This window comes from Candida orthopsilosis, assembly GCF_000315875.1.
Source record: "Candida orthopsilosis Co 90-125, chromosome 1 draft sequence".
NCBI lineage: Eukaryota > Fungi > Ascomycota > Pichiomycetes > Serinales > Debaryomycetaceae > Lodderomyces > Lodderomyces orthopsilosis.
This window is the reverse complement of record NC_018292.1, coordinates 2,172,848-2,185,308: the sequence shown is the minus strand read 5'-3', so window position 1 is coordinate 2,185,308 and position 12,461 is coordinate 2,172,848. Positions and strand designations below refer to the sequence as shown.

The 12,461-nt window shown below is 36.2% G+C and overlaps 7 protein-coding genes and 1 non-coding gene across 8 annotated transcripts; 6 read left to right on the top strand and 2 right to left on the bottom strand. All coding sequences in view use genetic code 12, as the record gives it.

Annotated features, from left to right (window-relative positions):
* Positions 1–175: 175 nt before the first annotated feature.
* Positions 176–801, top strand: CORT_0A09870 (Rps17b ribosomal protein 17B; the record flags this gene model as incomplete). Its single annotated transcript, XM_003866763.1, has 2 exons — positions 176–178; positions 391–801. The coding sequence occupies 2 exons, from the start codon at positions 176–178 to the stop codon at positions 799–801; spliced, it is 414 nt and encodes a 137-aa protein (XP_003866811.1).
* A 149-nt stretch (positions 802–950) lies between these two features.
* Positions 951–1,775, top strand: CORT_0A09860 (hypothetical protein; the record flags this gene model as incomplete). The annotated part of the gene is made up of 1 exon (XM_003866762.1): positions 951–1,775. The coding sequence occupies one exon, from the start codon at positions 951–953 to the stop codon at positions 1,773–1,775; it is 825 nt and encodes a 274-aa protein (XP_003866810.1).
* CORT_0A09850 (hypothetical protein) lies at positions 1,762–2,877 on the bottom strand (the record flags this gene model as incomplete). Its single annotated transcript, XM_003866761.1, has 1 exon — positions 1,762–2,877. One exon carries the CDS (start codon positions 2,875–2,877, stop codon positions 1,762–1,764), a length of 1,116 nt encoding a protein of 371 aa, XP_003866809.1.
* A 1,283-nt stretch (positions 2,878–4,160) lies between these two features.
* CORT_0_Ile(TAT)_10 lies at positions 4,161–4,278 on the top strand. The gene has a single exon. It is a non-coding gene (tRNA).
* Positions 4,279–5,949: 1,671 nt separating this feature from the next.
* On the bottom strand, positions 5,950–6,469 carry CORT_0A09840 (Ctr2 low-affinity copper transporter of the vacuolar membrane; the record flags this gene model as incomplete). Its single annotated transcript, XM_003866760.1, has 2 exons — positions 5,950–6,339; positions 6,389–6,469. 2 exons carry the CDS (start codon positions 6,467–6,469, stop codon positions 5,950–5,952), a joined length of 471 nt encoding a protein of 156 aa, XP_003866808.1.
* A 767-nt stretch (positions 6,470–7,236) lies between these two features.
* CORT_0A09830 (hypothetical protein) lies at positions 7,237–7,890 on the top strand (the record flags this gene model as incomplete). Its single annotated transcript, XM_003866759.1, has 1 exon — positions 7,237–7,890. The coding sequence occupies one exon, from the start codon at positions 7,237–7,239 to the stop codon at positions 7,888–7,890; it is 654 nt and encodes a 217-aa protein (XP_003866807.1).
* A 282-nt stretch (positions 7,891–8,172) lies between these two features.
* CORT_0A09820 (Gcd6 catalytic epsilon subunit of the translation initiation factor eIF2B) lies at positions 8,173–10,047 on the top strand (the record flags this gene model as incomplete). The annotated part of the gene is made up of 1 exon (XM_003866758.1): positions 8,173–10,047. The coding sequence occupies one exon, from the start codon at positions 8,173–8,175 to the stop codon at positions 10,045–10,047; it is 1,875 nt and encodes a 624-aa protein (XP_003866806.1).
* Positions 10,048–11,818: 1,771 nt separating this feature from the next.
* On the top strand, positions 11,819–12,370 carry CORT_0A09810 (Erg1 squalene epoxidase; the record flags this gene model as incomplete). The annotated part of the gene is made up of 1 exon (XM_003866757.1): positions 11,819–12,370. One exon carries the CDS (start codon positions 11,819–11,821, stop codon positions 12,368–12,370), a length of 552 nt encoding a protein of 183 aa, XP_003866805.1.
* Positions 12,371–12,461: the final 91 nt, after the last annotated feature.

Here is a 12,461-nt window from a genome sequence, read left to right as displayed (position 1 = left end):
GTCGTGTGTGAGAAGAGATAATTTAGAAGTCACTTTTATCATGTGACTGGAATGTTTTTAGGGCTATTAAATCGTGTGCGAAATATGAAATTTTTTCCAATGAGAATTATCAAACACAGAAATAGTAAAAGTATCAATTTACTCCTAAACATCACCACATAGATAACCAACAAATATGGTATGTTATAATGGTAGAGTGTACAGTTATGATACACATGGACATTTAAGAGCATTTACGGAGCCAGTTGAGGGGTTGAGAGAGATACTCAAATAAGTCAATGGGAGAGCTGTGTTAAAAGAGCAGCACTCCACAAGCATATCAAACGATGTTGTATCCACTGTGTCACTGCATTTTAGCACGACTGATATGATTACTAACTTTTCTTCCAGGGACGTGTTAGAACAAAGACTGTCAAGAGAGCTTCTAAAGTTTTGATCGAAAGATTCTACCCAAAGTTGACTTTGGATTTCGAAACCAACAAAAGATTGACCTCAGAAATCGCTGTTATCCAATCTAAGAGATTAAGAAACAAGATTGCTGGTTACACTACCCATTTGATGAAGAGAATTCAAAAGGGTCCAGTTAGAGGTATTTCTTTCAAATTGCAAGAAGAAGAAAGAGAAAGAAAGGATCAATACGTTCCAGAAGTTTCCGCTTTGGACTTATCACATACCAACGGTCAATTGGAAGTTGATGCTGAAACCGCCGACTTAGTTAAATCATTGGGTTTCAAGATCCCATTGCAAACTGTCAACATTTCATCTCAAAGAGGTCCAAGACGTTTCGCTAAGAGAAACTAAGGGGAGTGGGAGCTGATGTAAATTAGGCTTATAGTCAAATATAAAATATTGTAATAAGGGTAAATCTGAAAGTGTAGATATAAATATCATCCTTTGTAAATTTTGAACGCGAAATCGGGACAACAAAACAATCAACATTTCGTGACGGCATGAAGTTTTTGCCATTTATATTACCCCTCGCATATGCCATCCAATGGTTTCCATTGGACTCCAAGGGCGAACTCCCTCAGTACGAACCTTACACATTTGGACAAGAAATCGCATTTGATTGCATACAACGTAATATCGATACTGGTGAACACAAGTTTGATCAACAGAATAGAATCGTCTATGGACCCTTTCCAAAATGTGAAGAAACATCAAAGCCATTAAGTTTCAAATACGGAGTCAATGAGGACTTTAACTGTACAATCCTGTTTACTGACGAGTTGTTTCATTTGTTTCAGCTATACCTTCATGAAGATGTTCCATTCAGTTGCAGATTACCATTGAGTTCTGAAGTTGCGTCGATAGAAAAAGGCGGGGCATATGTCCCATTCACGTTTAGCTTTAGAGGAACTCTAACAGATTCACACATAGACGTTGACCATTCGATGAATGTGTTGATCACAAAACCAACCAGCAATGATCCAGATCAGAATACATTTATAAGTGCAATTGCATATGCTTCAGGAACAAACACAACAAGAACAGTTATCGGTGACAAACTTACATTGAACTTTGCGGTAAGGTGGTTGGATCTGTTGCAACCTAGGGGATCAACTAAAAGAGGAAATGGATTGCCCTACGACGCGGGATTTTACAAATTTCCCATTGAATTTATTCCGTTAAGTTATCAAATGCTATACTTTTACATAGGGTTAACATCTATTGTCACATCTACATTAGTACTCATAATCACATACAACTGGATTAGTCTGAAATTGAGAAAGCACAGGTATGCATCTTTGGATGCGGAATCTAAACGGGATTAATCTTTTTGATAATCGCTTGAATTAATGATTTTACTTTATCATTGCCATCAATTTGCATCAATCTGTTGGTAAACATATTAGTTAGCTCCTTATTTGGGTTCTTAGCTTTGTACGCCAAAAACTTGTTGACTGATAATTGCAATCCTTCATTAGTTGTCCGTATTGGTAATGTTATGTCAATGAAAACTGTCCTAATATCATCTGGATATTCTTTTTGAATGTAGTTGAGAACATGATTGTACAAGTAATCTCTGTCTAAATCCTCAAATTGGTCAATTAATTGTAGAAACTTCTCCACCACGTCAAATCCCGTGGCTTTTACACATTCATCAAATACAGCCAAAAACACATCACCTTTCAAAGCAGGGTTTGTTTCGGGGCTCCCAAGCATATTCATATCTGCATCGGGAAGATTAAGTGTAGCCTCGGCTTGAGGTAAAACAATCATATCATCGGTTTCCTTCTTCTCCTCTGATTCGGTTAACAACCCTAAAAGTTTTCTTCTAGCAAGGAGTTTTGAGATATAGGTCAATTCAAATTGTGCATAGCTCAACCACAATGTGGTGGATTCTGGGTTGAGTCTCAATCCTCTCTGGAACAACAATCTTGTACCTTTGGCATTGGCATTTACTTCAAACTCGTACTTGGCTGCTGACAACCAAGCATCAACATTACGTGGTTGCAACTGTAACAATCTTGAATATATCTTGTAGACAACTTTGATTGCTCCGTTTTCCTTAGCATATGTTAAGTATTCTGCCCATAATTGTTGATCTCCAGGGAATTTCTTTGTTCCTCTATCAAGTATGAACATTATTCGACGTACTCCAGCCCAATCACTTATACTTGGTTTTGTATCAATCAACCCCACTTTGCTCAACCTGGCATATCTCTTCTTACGTAACTTTTCCAAATTGTTTTCAAATTCACTATACTTGAGGTAATCTCTTGGTCGGCTTCCACGTCCAGTAATTCTATGTTCGAAATCAGTTCGTCTTCTCATAATCATGGTAATCTCATTTTTATCAAAAAGCCCCTTGACTTTGAGGTCCTCTAACTCGGGAACCGATTGTTCCAAGTAGTATCTAACTTTGTCTGCCATTGGTGAGATGAGGTAAGAGGGAAAAAAAAATAGTCGCTAGGAAAGATTTTATTATCTCATGAAAAATAGATCTTTGTGGCTGCGAAACTCACACTTGAAGAATGGGGCAGGACCTAGAGAAAGAATTTTGAAAGATGTTAGGTTGTAAAACCAAGCCATTGGAGCCTGCAAGCTTGTTTTTGAGGTCTATTTTGGGTTCTTGCGGAATTATAACTATAAAAGAACAGCTTTTGAATTAGATACTATAGTTTCGAGAATGTGCATCTTTGATGACAGAACTGTTAGACGAACTGGTACTGATGGATATTTTCACACACACTCTAATCAAAGACTTCTCTTTGTTTCTGGTGCTTTAGTAAATATTAGTGGAAAAACAATTTGACAATGAGGTGATTGTGTTCCAACACAATAACATTCTCTATGATTACACTACCAATGGTGTAATGTTGGCATTTGCATGCTTCAGATCTTGATACATGTTTGAAAAAAGTAAGGCTAAAGTTTGCTTCACTCTAGCATAATCAAAGTCAGGTTAGTGACTGTTAGGTTCCTTCGGTGGAGCAATCAATTGGTATCACAATGGGCTAAGAGGTTATTCATTTGAAAAAGAAGCGAAGGATCATAAAAGAATTAAACCACAATTCCAGTGGAGGCTTGTTGAAAGCGAGTGTGGTGTATTACGAAGTGTAATCGAAATTTCTTCATTGTTGCGATGCATGTGTAAGTGATGAAGTTTCGAACAAGTAAGTCAATGCAATTTGATTGAACTTATTGTGAAGAGCTTGAATGGACCCAATTATTTAATATTGAAGGTGATTCAAATTTGTTCAATCAACGTTCAATTCAAACAGATTTGGTTCAATTTTGAACAAATAATTGAAATTAAAATTTGAAATTAAACCTCCTTGTTATTTATAGCAAAATAGTTATGTGCTATTAAAAAAGTTACAAGAAACTTCTTTCAAACACTCTGTTCAATGGTAGAGCAAAATAGGGTCAAATAAAGAAGTGTCGTTGGATATAATCATTAGACACTTGGTCGGTAAGTTATTAGTGCAACTATACAGATTGAAGAGGTTTCTTGGACAAACTGAATGTAAAAATTTTGCTTAGTATTACACATGTACTCTCAGAGAGCACGAAAAGTGTCGCTCTAGAGCTTTTACCGTCGTAGCCCCCCTAAAAAGCCATACCTCTTAGGGGGTAAAATTGAAAACAGTACTTTTTCATACCACTCGATTTGTACCAAGAATTTGGTGTCTGGCGCAGTTGCCAAATTTTACGCTCCATTAGCTAAGAGGTTATAGCGTCGTGCTTATAGGCGAGTTCCGACTTTTGGACTTGACTGTACCAAAGTCTTTTGAGACGCGAAGATCGTGGGTTCAATCCCCACATGGAGCACTTTCTTTTTTTCAAGACAAGCAAAATTTTTTTTGCAGCTATTCTTCCTCTCAAACAAAAATATGAGGCACATGTAGAGTTGTTCCGGTTAACATCTCTATCTGTGTTGACCTATTTACCCTTTACCTTCATTTACACTCCAGACTTTTATTGATGTGAATGAGCAAGATGTTTAATGCTGAAAATAGATAGCAACATGTTTGTGCCCAACCTGTTGCATTAGTTGCACTAGTTGTACAACTTCCTATAATACAAAAAGCTAGTATTTTTTACCAGATTACTGAAAATGGTAAAAGCTGCATCCCAAGATCTATTGATATAATTTCGATAATACATGATCGATTTGGGTATCTTCTTTTGTGTCTCTATAAGAGATTTTGTTATGCAGCGACGAGAGCATAAATATAGCTCACAAAATGCTTTGTCAATAGTGCAAACTTTCCCTTAATGCGTTCAAGAGCATCAAGTTTAAATAATAATAAGCAATATAGTCAACCATGCCATACAATGATGAAACGTAAAAACTCATAAGCATAGTTGGTTATTATGAAAACTCTACTTGGGACTTATTTCAATTGAGGAATGAGAACGGAAAAATGAGAAAAGTGAAGTATACCTTGGAAGCAGTTACTCATGCAAAATCGTAGGTTTCAAATTGAGTTTGTTGAGGTAACGATATTGTAGAAACTCATTCTCCGAGAATGCATACTTACTTTTCTTTTATTTCTGCTCAAATTTGAGCAGTCAAGAATGAAAGACAACCCCCTTCCCAATTTTTTTTCAAATAAGCCGAGCTTAGCGTGCCCTCACATTATCGTAACGACTTACTACATTTTGCGTTTATATTCGAACGAAGTTTGAGTTATTCTACTTTTGATTTTTGTAACATTTAATGATCAAACTAATTATCTTGTTGATTCAAGACAAAAGCCCCAAATTCTTGGCGGAGAAAGGGACTACATAGTGAACGGAACCTTTAACTCGCCGTCAAATAGAACGGGAGATTTTTATCAAAGAAGAAATTGCTCGTAAACCTAATGATAAACTGATTAACTGTGAACTTCACTGAAGAACGTAATTGAGACGTTCGTTTGGGATTTGCGCCATTGGACCTATCATGCAATCTCGTTGTAGTTTGAAAGGCTATTCAAGAAAACTTTCCAGGAAAGAGAAGCAAGAGGATCGAGAAACGAAAAATGGATAATTTAATTAATCCAAAGTCCGACAAGGTTTGCTTTTGAATCCCCCTCTAGCACTTTTTTTGCCCAGCATTAAGGGCACGAATCTGTCATTCTCATAATGGAATCAGACCACTGCATCTAACTCAAGAATTCAACCAAAAAGTACAGATCAACTTTCAAATACTTGACTACAACTAAAGATCAGCATTCTATTTTTGGAAAAAGACCCCGTCGACCGAGAACTCGATATTACATCAAAGCCAGAAATGTAATTAAATCGACTTTTCTTACTAGATATAGATGCAGCTAAGAGGTCTCCAAATCTGCTTTAAACAGAAAATAGGCGCCAGGGTCACTTTATCTAGGTGCTGTCGCTACTAGAGGTGAAGGGGTTCACGATTGCCTATTAGAGAAACAATAATTTAAACAGAAGAGCTCTAAACCTAAATCATCAGTATAAAAGAAACTATGGTATGCTTTATTATAATTTTTAGTGGCATGATAAACTTCTTTCACTTGATCCACCCCAGAAATAATTACCTAAGCCGGCGCCGACTGCCACGGCAATCATGTACCATCCATTATATGTCATAAACACCAACATTAGGAAAAACGAATAAAACACTTGAATTCCATACAAGACTCCTCTTTGAGTTCTAAACTTGCGTTGTTGAGTAGAATTGGTGTTCGATGTAGTTGATGATGCTGTCAATGTTGCAAGGGTGTTTCTCTCCCAATTGGCAACCCATCCTTTAACTAATTCATATCCAGCTGAAAGTAAAATAATAGCCACCATTGATATGATGAAACCGGAAAAAGATTTAATATGCCACCATTTAAACACGATACAGGAGTTGTTCCAATCCCAAGTAAATAACATCTATCTAGTTAGTAAGGGCTTTATGAGGTTGAACATATTGTATACATACATTCATTGAGCACATGTCATCCGGCATCGGGTGGGATGGCATGGGCATATCATGGTCCATGGTTGTCTGCAAATGAGCCATTTTGTATTAACGTTGTGATTGAAAATGCGATCTGTTTTGAGGAAAAAGCCATTTTTGAAACATTGATATTTTTAAAAGCCGCAAATAGAACAAAAGGGGTAAATATCAATTCTATACGATCGAAGCTTAGTTCGGCATATGTTTAAACTCTACACTTATATATACCCATTTCCATACACCAGAGACGCTTTAAAATGCCTTTGTGGACCGGGTATCCAATCAACCTATGTTTCAGTCCTATTCCGGGGTAAGAACAGTGTTGTATATCGATGTGGCTAAATTTACACAACTACTCCCTTGTGTAATACTTGCCAGGCACACATCTCCTAAAATAAATGAATCCCGAGTGGAATATCGGAAGAATTAAGTGAACAAAAGTAACAGAGTCATGTGTAAAAAATAGAAATGTGTAGTGTAGTGTAATGTGGTTCGTATTCATATTTGTATTCTTATTGTTATTCCTATTTTGTCCGATAAGTAATCATGATGACTGAATGAAAACTTTCCGCGCTAAATAATAATAAATTTCTTCTCTCTTACTGCTATTGTAACATTATGTCGTTTAACAGTTGGGAAACAAAAAAGAAATCAACGGAAGACAACGAAGAAGAGCAAAAAGCAAAAAGCCTTTTGCTTATATGCAGGATGGACTGATTACTACTTTTCCGAACATATAAATAGGTTGGTGATTTTCCCTATTCAAAAAACCAATTCTGTTGCATTCATAACAACTATACATTATATCTAATACATATTATTAGTCCACAATGAAGATTCTTTCAGAAGACGAAAAAAACGCACATATGAACTATGTGTTGTCACAGGGAGCTAAAGGTTTAGTTTACGGTGGTGTTGTATCTGCTGGTATCTATTCCTTCTTCAAATACAGAAGACCAGCAAGGTTTGCTACTTTTACTGCTAGTGTTAAAGCAGCCATTATTGCTGTTCCAACTATTGGTATTTCTGCTTTCTGGGCTGATCAGGGTTCATGGGAGTTCGACAAGATGATGCATCAATCAGAATACACCCAGCAACAAATGTTGCAAGAACATAGGAAATTCAATAGTTTATCAACCTCAGAAAAGATTTTCACGACATTGGGTGCTCACAAGTACCAAATCATTGTTGCTGCTTGGGCTGCATCACTTTATGGATCATGGACCATAATTAATAGAGATAAAGTTATGACTACTGCTCAAAAGGCAGTGCAAGCAAGAGTCTATGCACAAGCTATTACTGTTGTTTTGTTATTGGGCACTATTTTGTTGAGTTTGAAAGAAGCCGAAATCAACAAGAACAAACCTGCGCCTCTTCCTCATTGGAAGCAGGTTTTAATCGAAAAGGAAGCTGAGAAACAGGAGGCTGAACATAAAGTAGCAGAGGAAAAACGAATCGCCTCTGAAAAGAAAGAGACTTTATAGATCAAGTGGTATGGGATATAAGATCAAGGCTGGAGAATTTGATATTCAAAGTGCGGTTGGGGTTTGAACACGAATGTTTGTTAATGCGTGTATTTTAATCTGTGTATATAATTTTATTGATGAATTCTGAGACGAAAGAAATGTGATAATGAGGATGTAGAGGTTTTGAAGTGTAATAGAGCCACTTTGTAGATGCTATCCATGGTCCAAACGCACTGAACAAAAATTTTTTAAATTTCACTGCGAAAGATAGTCCCATCATCTCAGCACCACCAGTCAGCAATGGCACCTAAAGTCAAGAAAACAACACAACAGGATGAGAAACTACAGGCAGTTGTGCTAACCGACTCCTTTGAGACTCGGTTTTCGCCATTAACCACAACCAAGCCAAGATGTTTATTACCTTTAGTCAATGTACCCTTAATCGAATACACCATGGAATTTCTTGCCAATGCCGGTATATCGGAAATCTTTCTTGTTTGTTCATCACATGCTGATCAAATACAAGACTATATTGAGAAATCGAAATGGAATGCCACTGTTATCTTGTCTTTGGAGTCACGATCAATTGGTGATGCCATGAGAGATATTGATAATCGAGGATTAATAACTGGTGATTTTCTTTTAGTTACAGGTGATATTGTTAGTAATATTGATTTTAAAAAAGTATACAATTTCCACAAGAGCAAAAAGGCTCAAGATAAGGATTATATGATGACGATGATTTTGACTCAAGCTTCACCATTACATAGAACTAGATCTCACATTGATCCAGCGGCATTTGTCCTAGATAATAAAACGGACAAGTGCATCTACTATCAAGACTTGTCCAAATCATCAATTGATATTGATCCTGAATTGATTGAAGATGTTGATGAATTTGTCATTCGTAACGATTTAATTGATTGTCATGTTGATATTTGTTCACCACATGTACCACAAATCTTCCAAGAAAACTTTGATTATCAATATTTAAGAAGTGATTTCTTACGTGGGGTGTTAACTTCGGATTTATTGAGAAAAACAGTTTATACATTTATTAATCAAGATTATTCAGCTAGAGTGGAAAGTTGGGGTACTTATGATGCAGTCTCCAAGGACATTTTGGCAAGATGGTGTTACCCTATTGTTCCCGATGTCAATTTAACTGATACGTCATACACTTTTGAATTTAATAACATCTACAAGGAAGAAAAAGTCTTACTTGCACAATCGTGTAAAATTGGTACATCTGTTGCCATTGGAAGAAATTCAAAAGTTGGTGATGGAAGTAGTATTAAGAAGTCAGTCATTGGAAGAAATTGTGTTATTGGCAAAAATGTGTCCATATTGAACTCATATATCTGGGATGATTCAATTATAGAGGATGGAGCAATCATAGAGTCCGGTATAGTTGCATCATCAGGTCGCGTTAAAGAATCAGCGACAATTTCCAATAGTGTCATTGGATTTAATGTCATTATTGATTCTGGTGCAGATATAACTAACAATAAAATTTCCGAAGATGATGGAGTTGAGATTGAGGGCATGTTATCACGCTTGAAACTTCTCAATCATTCGGATGAATCAATTGCATCAATCACCAAAAAGAAGAAACGCACTCATTCACGAACTAGAAGATTTTCATCCAACTCAATGATGTCGGAACCTGAGGAGGATTTCAGCGTTGAAGGTGTGGCAACTGTTTGTCGAGCAATTGAAAACAACCATGATATTGACACTGCCCTTTTGGAACTAAACACATTACGTATGTCAATGAATGTCAACTACCACGATGTTCGAAGTGTAACCACAGAAGCTATTTTAAAGAAAATTGTTGATTTTGTATCAACTGATACATTGAAACCCCAAGAAGCGGCAACCAAATTATTCAGTCATTGGGGTAGAATGTATCGTCGACAAACATTCACTGCGGAAGAAGAAGTCGATTTATTAAATATATTAGAGGAACAGATTACCGATTTAGATTCCGAGTATCATCAAGTGGTGCTTTTTTGTGCATTGAAAACATTGTATGATTTAGAAATTGTTGAAGAGGATAATATACTCAAATGGTGGACTGAAGGCGACGAGGAAGCTCAAGTCAAGGGATTGGCTAGTAAGTTTATTAATTGGCTAGAGGAGGCAGAAGAAGATAGCGAAGAAGAAGAGGAGTAGATACGTCTTTCTGTTTCAAAAGTTTTGAAATTTGTTATCCATTCGTTGCATCTTTGGTAAATAACGTTATATAGAAATATCGCTTGTAAAACAAAAAGAAGGAACCGATCCCCACAAAGGTAATCCTACATTCCCACATGAATATTAGAGGAATGAACAAAAAGCGATATATATTCAGCGACTTCTAAATATATGTCAAAATAAGCTAAGTAACAGTTCATCACTTTGGATACTTCCCGGCCTTATACTATTTACGAGCTCCCGATTGGTTACATCTTTCCCTAATTCAATCTTCAGTTGCTCTCCTAACTTAATTATCTCATTCACTAACTGCTTAATCTCTATGAATTTATATTGCACAACATCCAAGTACTGTTGATGAAGCATTTCCAGCGTACAAATGGCTCTTCTTAGTTTTTTGTTTTCGCTCCTTAATTGAAGTAGCTCTTCTATAGGATTCTCATGAGCCCGGACGTAATTTATGAGCTTTTGCATTTCATTGTTGGAAGACATGGTTTATGATGAAATGAATCTGGTTATATTGTATAAGGGCTTTCCATGTGCTTTATATATTTTCGTTTATTACTTAATGTCAGCATAACAAAATCTCTTGTTGAGAAGAAGGAGGGCAAAGTATTTGTAGCTAACTCCAATTATTTGATTGCAAGTGAATAAATTATGTAACTCAGAGAATATTCTAAACCATGGAGATTAAGGATAACTTTCTTTCTTACTTTAGCTAAAAGTAGTTCTCTTTGTCATGTATGTAAGAACAATGAGATTAAGTACTCTTATTACCAGCCTAAAAGACGCAAACTATTTTCCGATATCGTAGGGCTATACATTCAATCCCAAATTAATAAAAGATATATTTATTCCTCCCCAGAAAATAAGCTGAATCTCTCAGTTGCAAAAGTGTAAGAGATATAGGCATGACAAAGAGGGCATATATTTTTGAAAATTTTGAAAAAATAAGTCAACGCGCATAATAAGGGGCAACGAATTTTAACCGGTTTTTCCTCTAAAACCTCTTAGCATTCACGACACCAATGGATAGGCACATGCTTCTTTTTATTCCTATTAAACCAAATCTAATTTTATGCTTGTTCTAGTATTCTTACAATTCTTAAAAAAAATCAGGTTCTAAACCATCACCAATTCCTTTTCGTCTAACTAACATTCAATACTCGTTGTATACGTTTCACCTCCTTTTTCAAAAGCTGGACGTTCTTGTCCAATATAGCTACAGTCTCCCAGTACCCTTTATATTTTTTTTGAAAAGCACCTAACTCTCTTCTGAAGGTCGCATTGTCCCGGCGTCATCGAAAAATTTCAAATCTGTGAATCATATTAGCATTTAAATTTGGGCCCTCTGCAGACCGCGTCATATTCTTAAATTTAATAATACTTTACAAGCTGATAAATTCTGTATTGAGTTGCAATACGATTACTATTTATCTTTTTTTCTCTTTGACTTTAGTGTATGAAAAGGTTGCATGACAAAGTTCTATAAAAGAAGCGGCAAAATATGAGATTATTTGTGATGTATAATTTTTTCTCTTTTCTCAATTGAGGTAATTATTTGTTAGAATTCTCAAATGTTCTGATAAAGATAAAACGATTTTGAGTTCTATCATTGGAGGGCATGCATCAGAGTATTCTTTACTGAAGTTTATGGGTGAGGTTGATGAGTCAACTGTTCTTTGCCTACTAGACTTATATGCAAGTTAAATTTACTTTCATTTGTTATTTGGCATGACAAAATTCCCCAATGAGACACAAATCAAGATGCATAAAATGTTCAGGTATGTATATACCTAGGCATTTCTCCAGGAAGGATTTAAAAGATTCTTATCTTGATCCATCAACAACGGTCGAGGAAACGTTCCAACAAAAGCTTGTCAATTTAGCACAAGAGAAACAAGCAAGAGACACCTTTTTAAGTGGATCCATTACCAAAATGAGGACAATGGTAGTACAATTAGTTGACGTAGGTAAAGGTTTTGCTGGAATGGTAGATCATTCTGCTGAAATGGGTAAAGTCCTTATTGAAATGAGTAAAGTCCTTGATGAAATGAGTAGAGAAATTGCTGGCATGAGTGAAGAACTTGCCGGAATGGTTGAAAAGTCTACTGGAAAAGCTGAAGAGTCTGCTGGGAAGATCGAAAAGTTTGCTGGAATCACTCAACGGATGAAGGCTGCAATTAAGGAACTTGACCAAGTTGTCATCCCAGTTACTGAGCCGATAGTTGCTGCGCAATCAGATGTCAATAATTCAACGTGGAGAGATAGAAGCAAGAACAACAAGAGGGGCAAGAAGTAATAAAAGCAAACAAGAAAACAAGATGGGGATGTTATGTTGCATGTCTGTTTATGTGTAGTTTGTGTATCGTGCACTCAATATATATCATTGA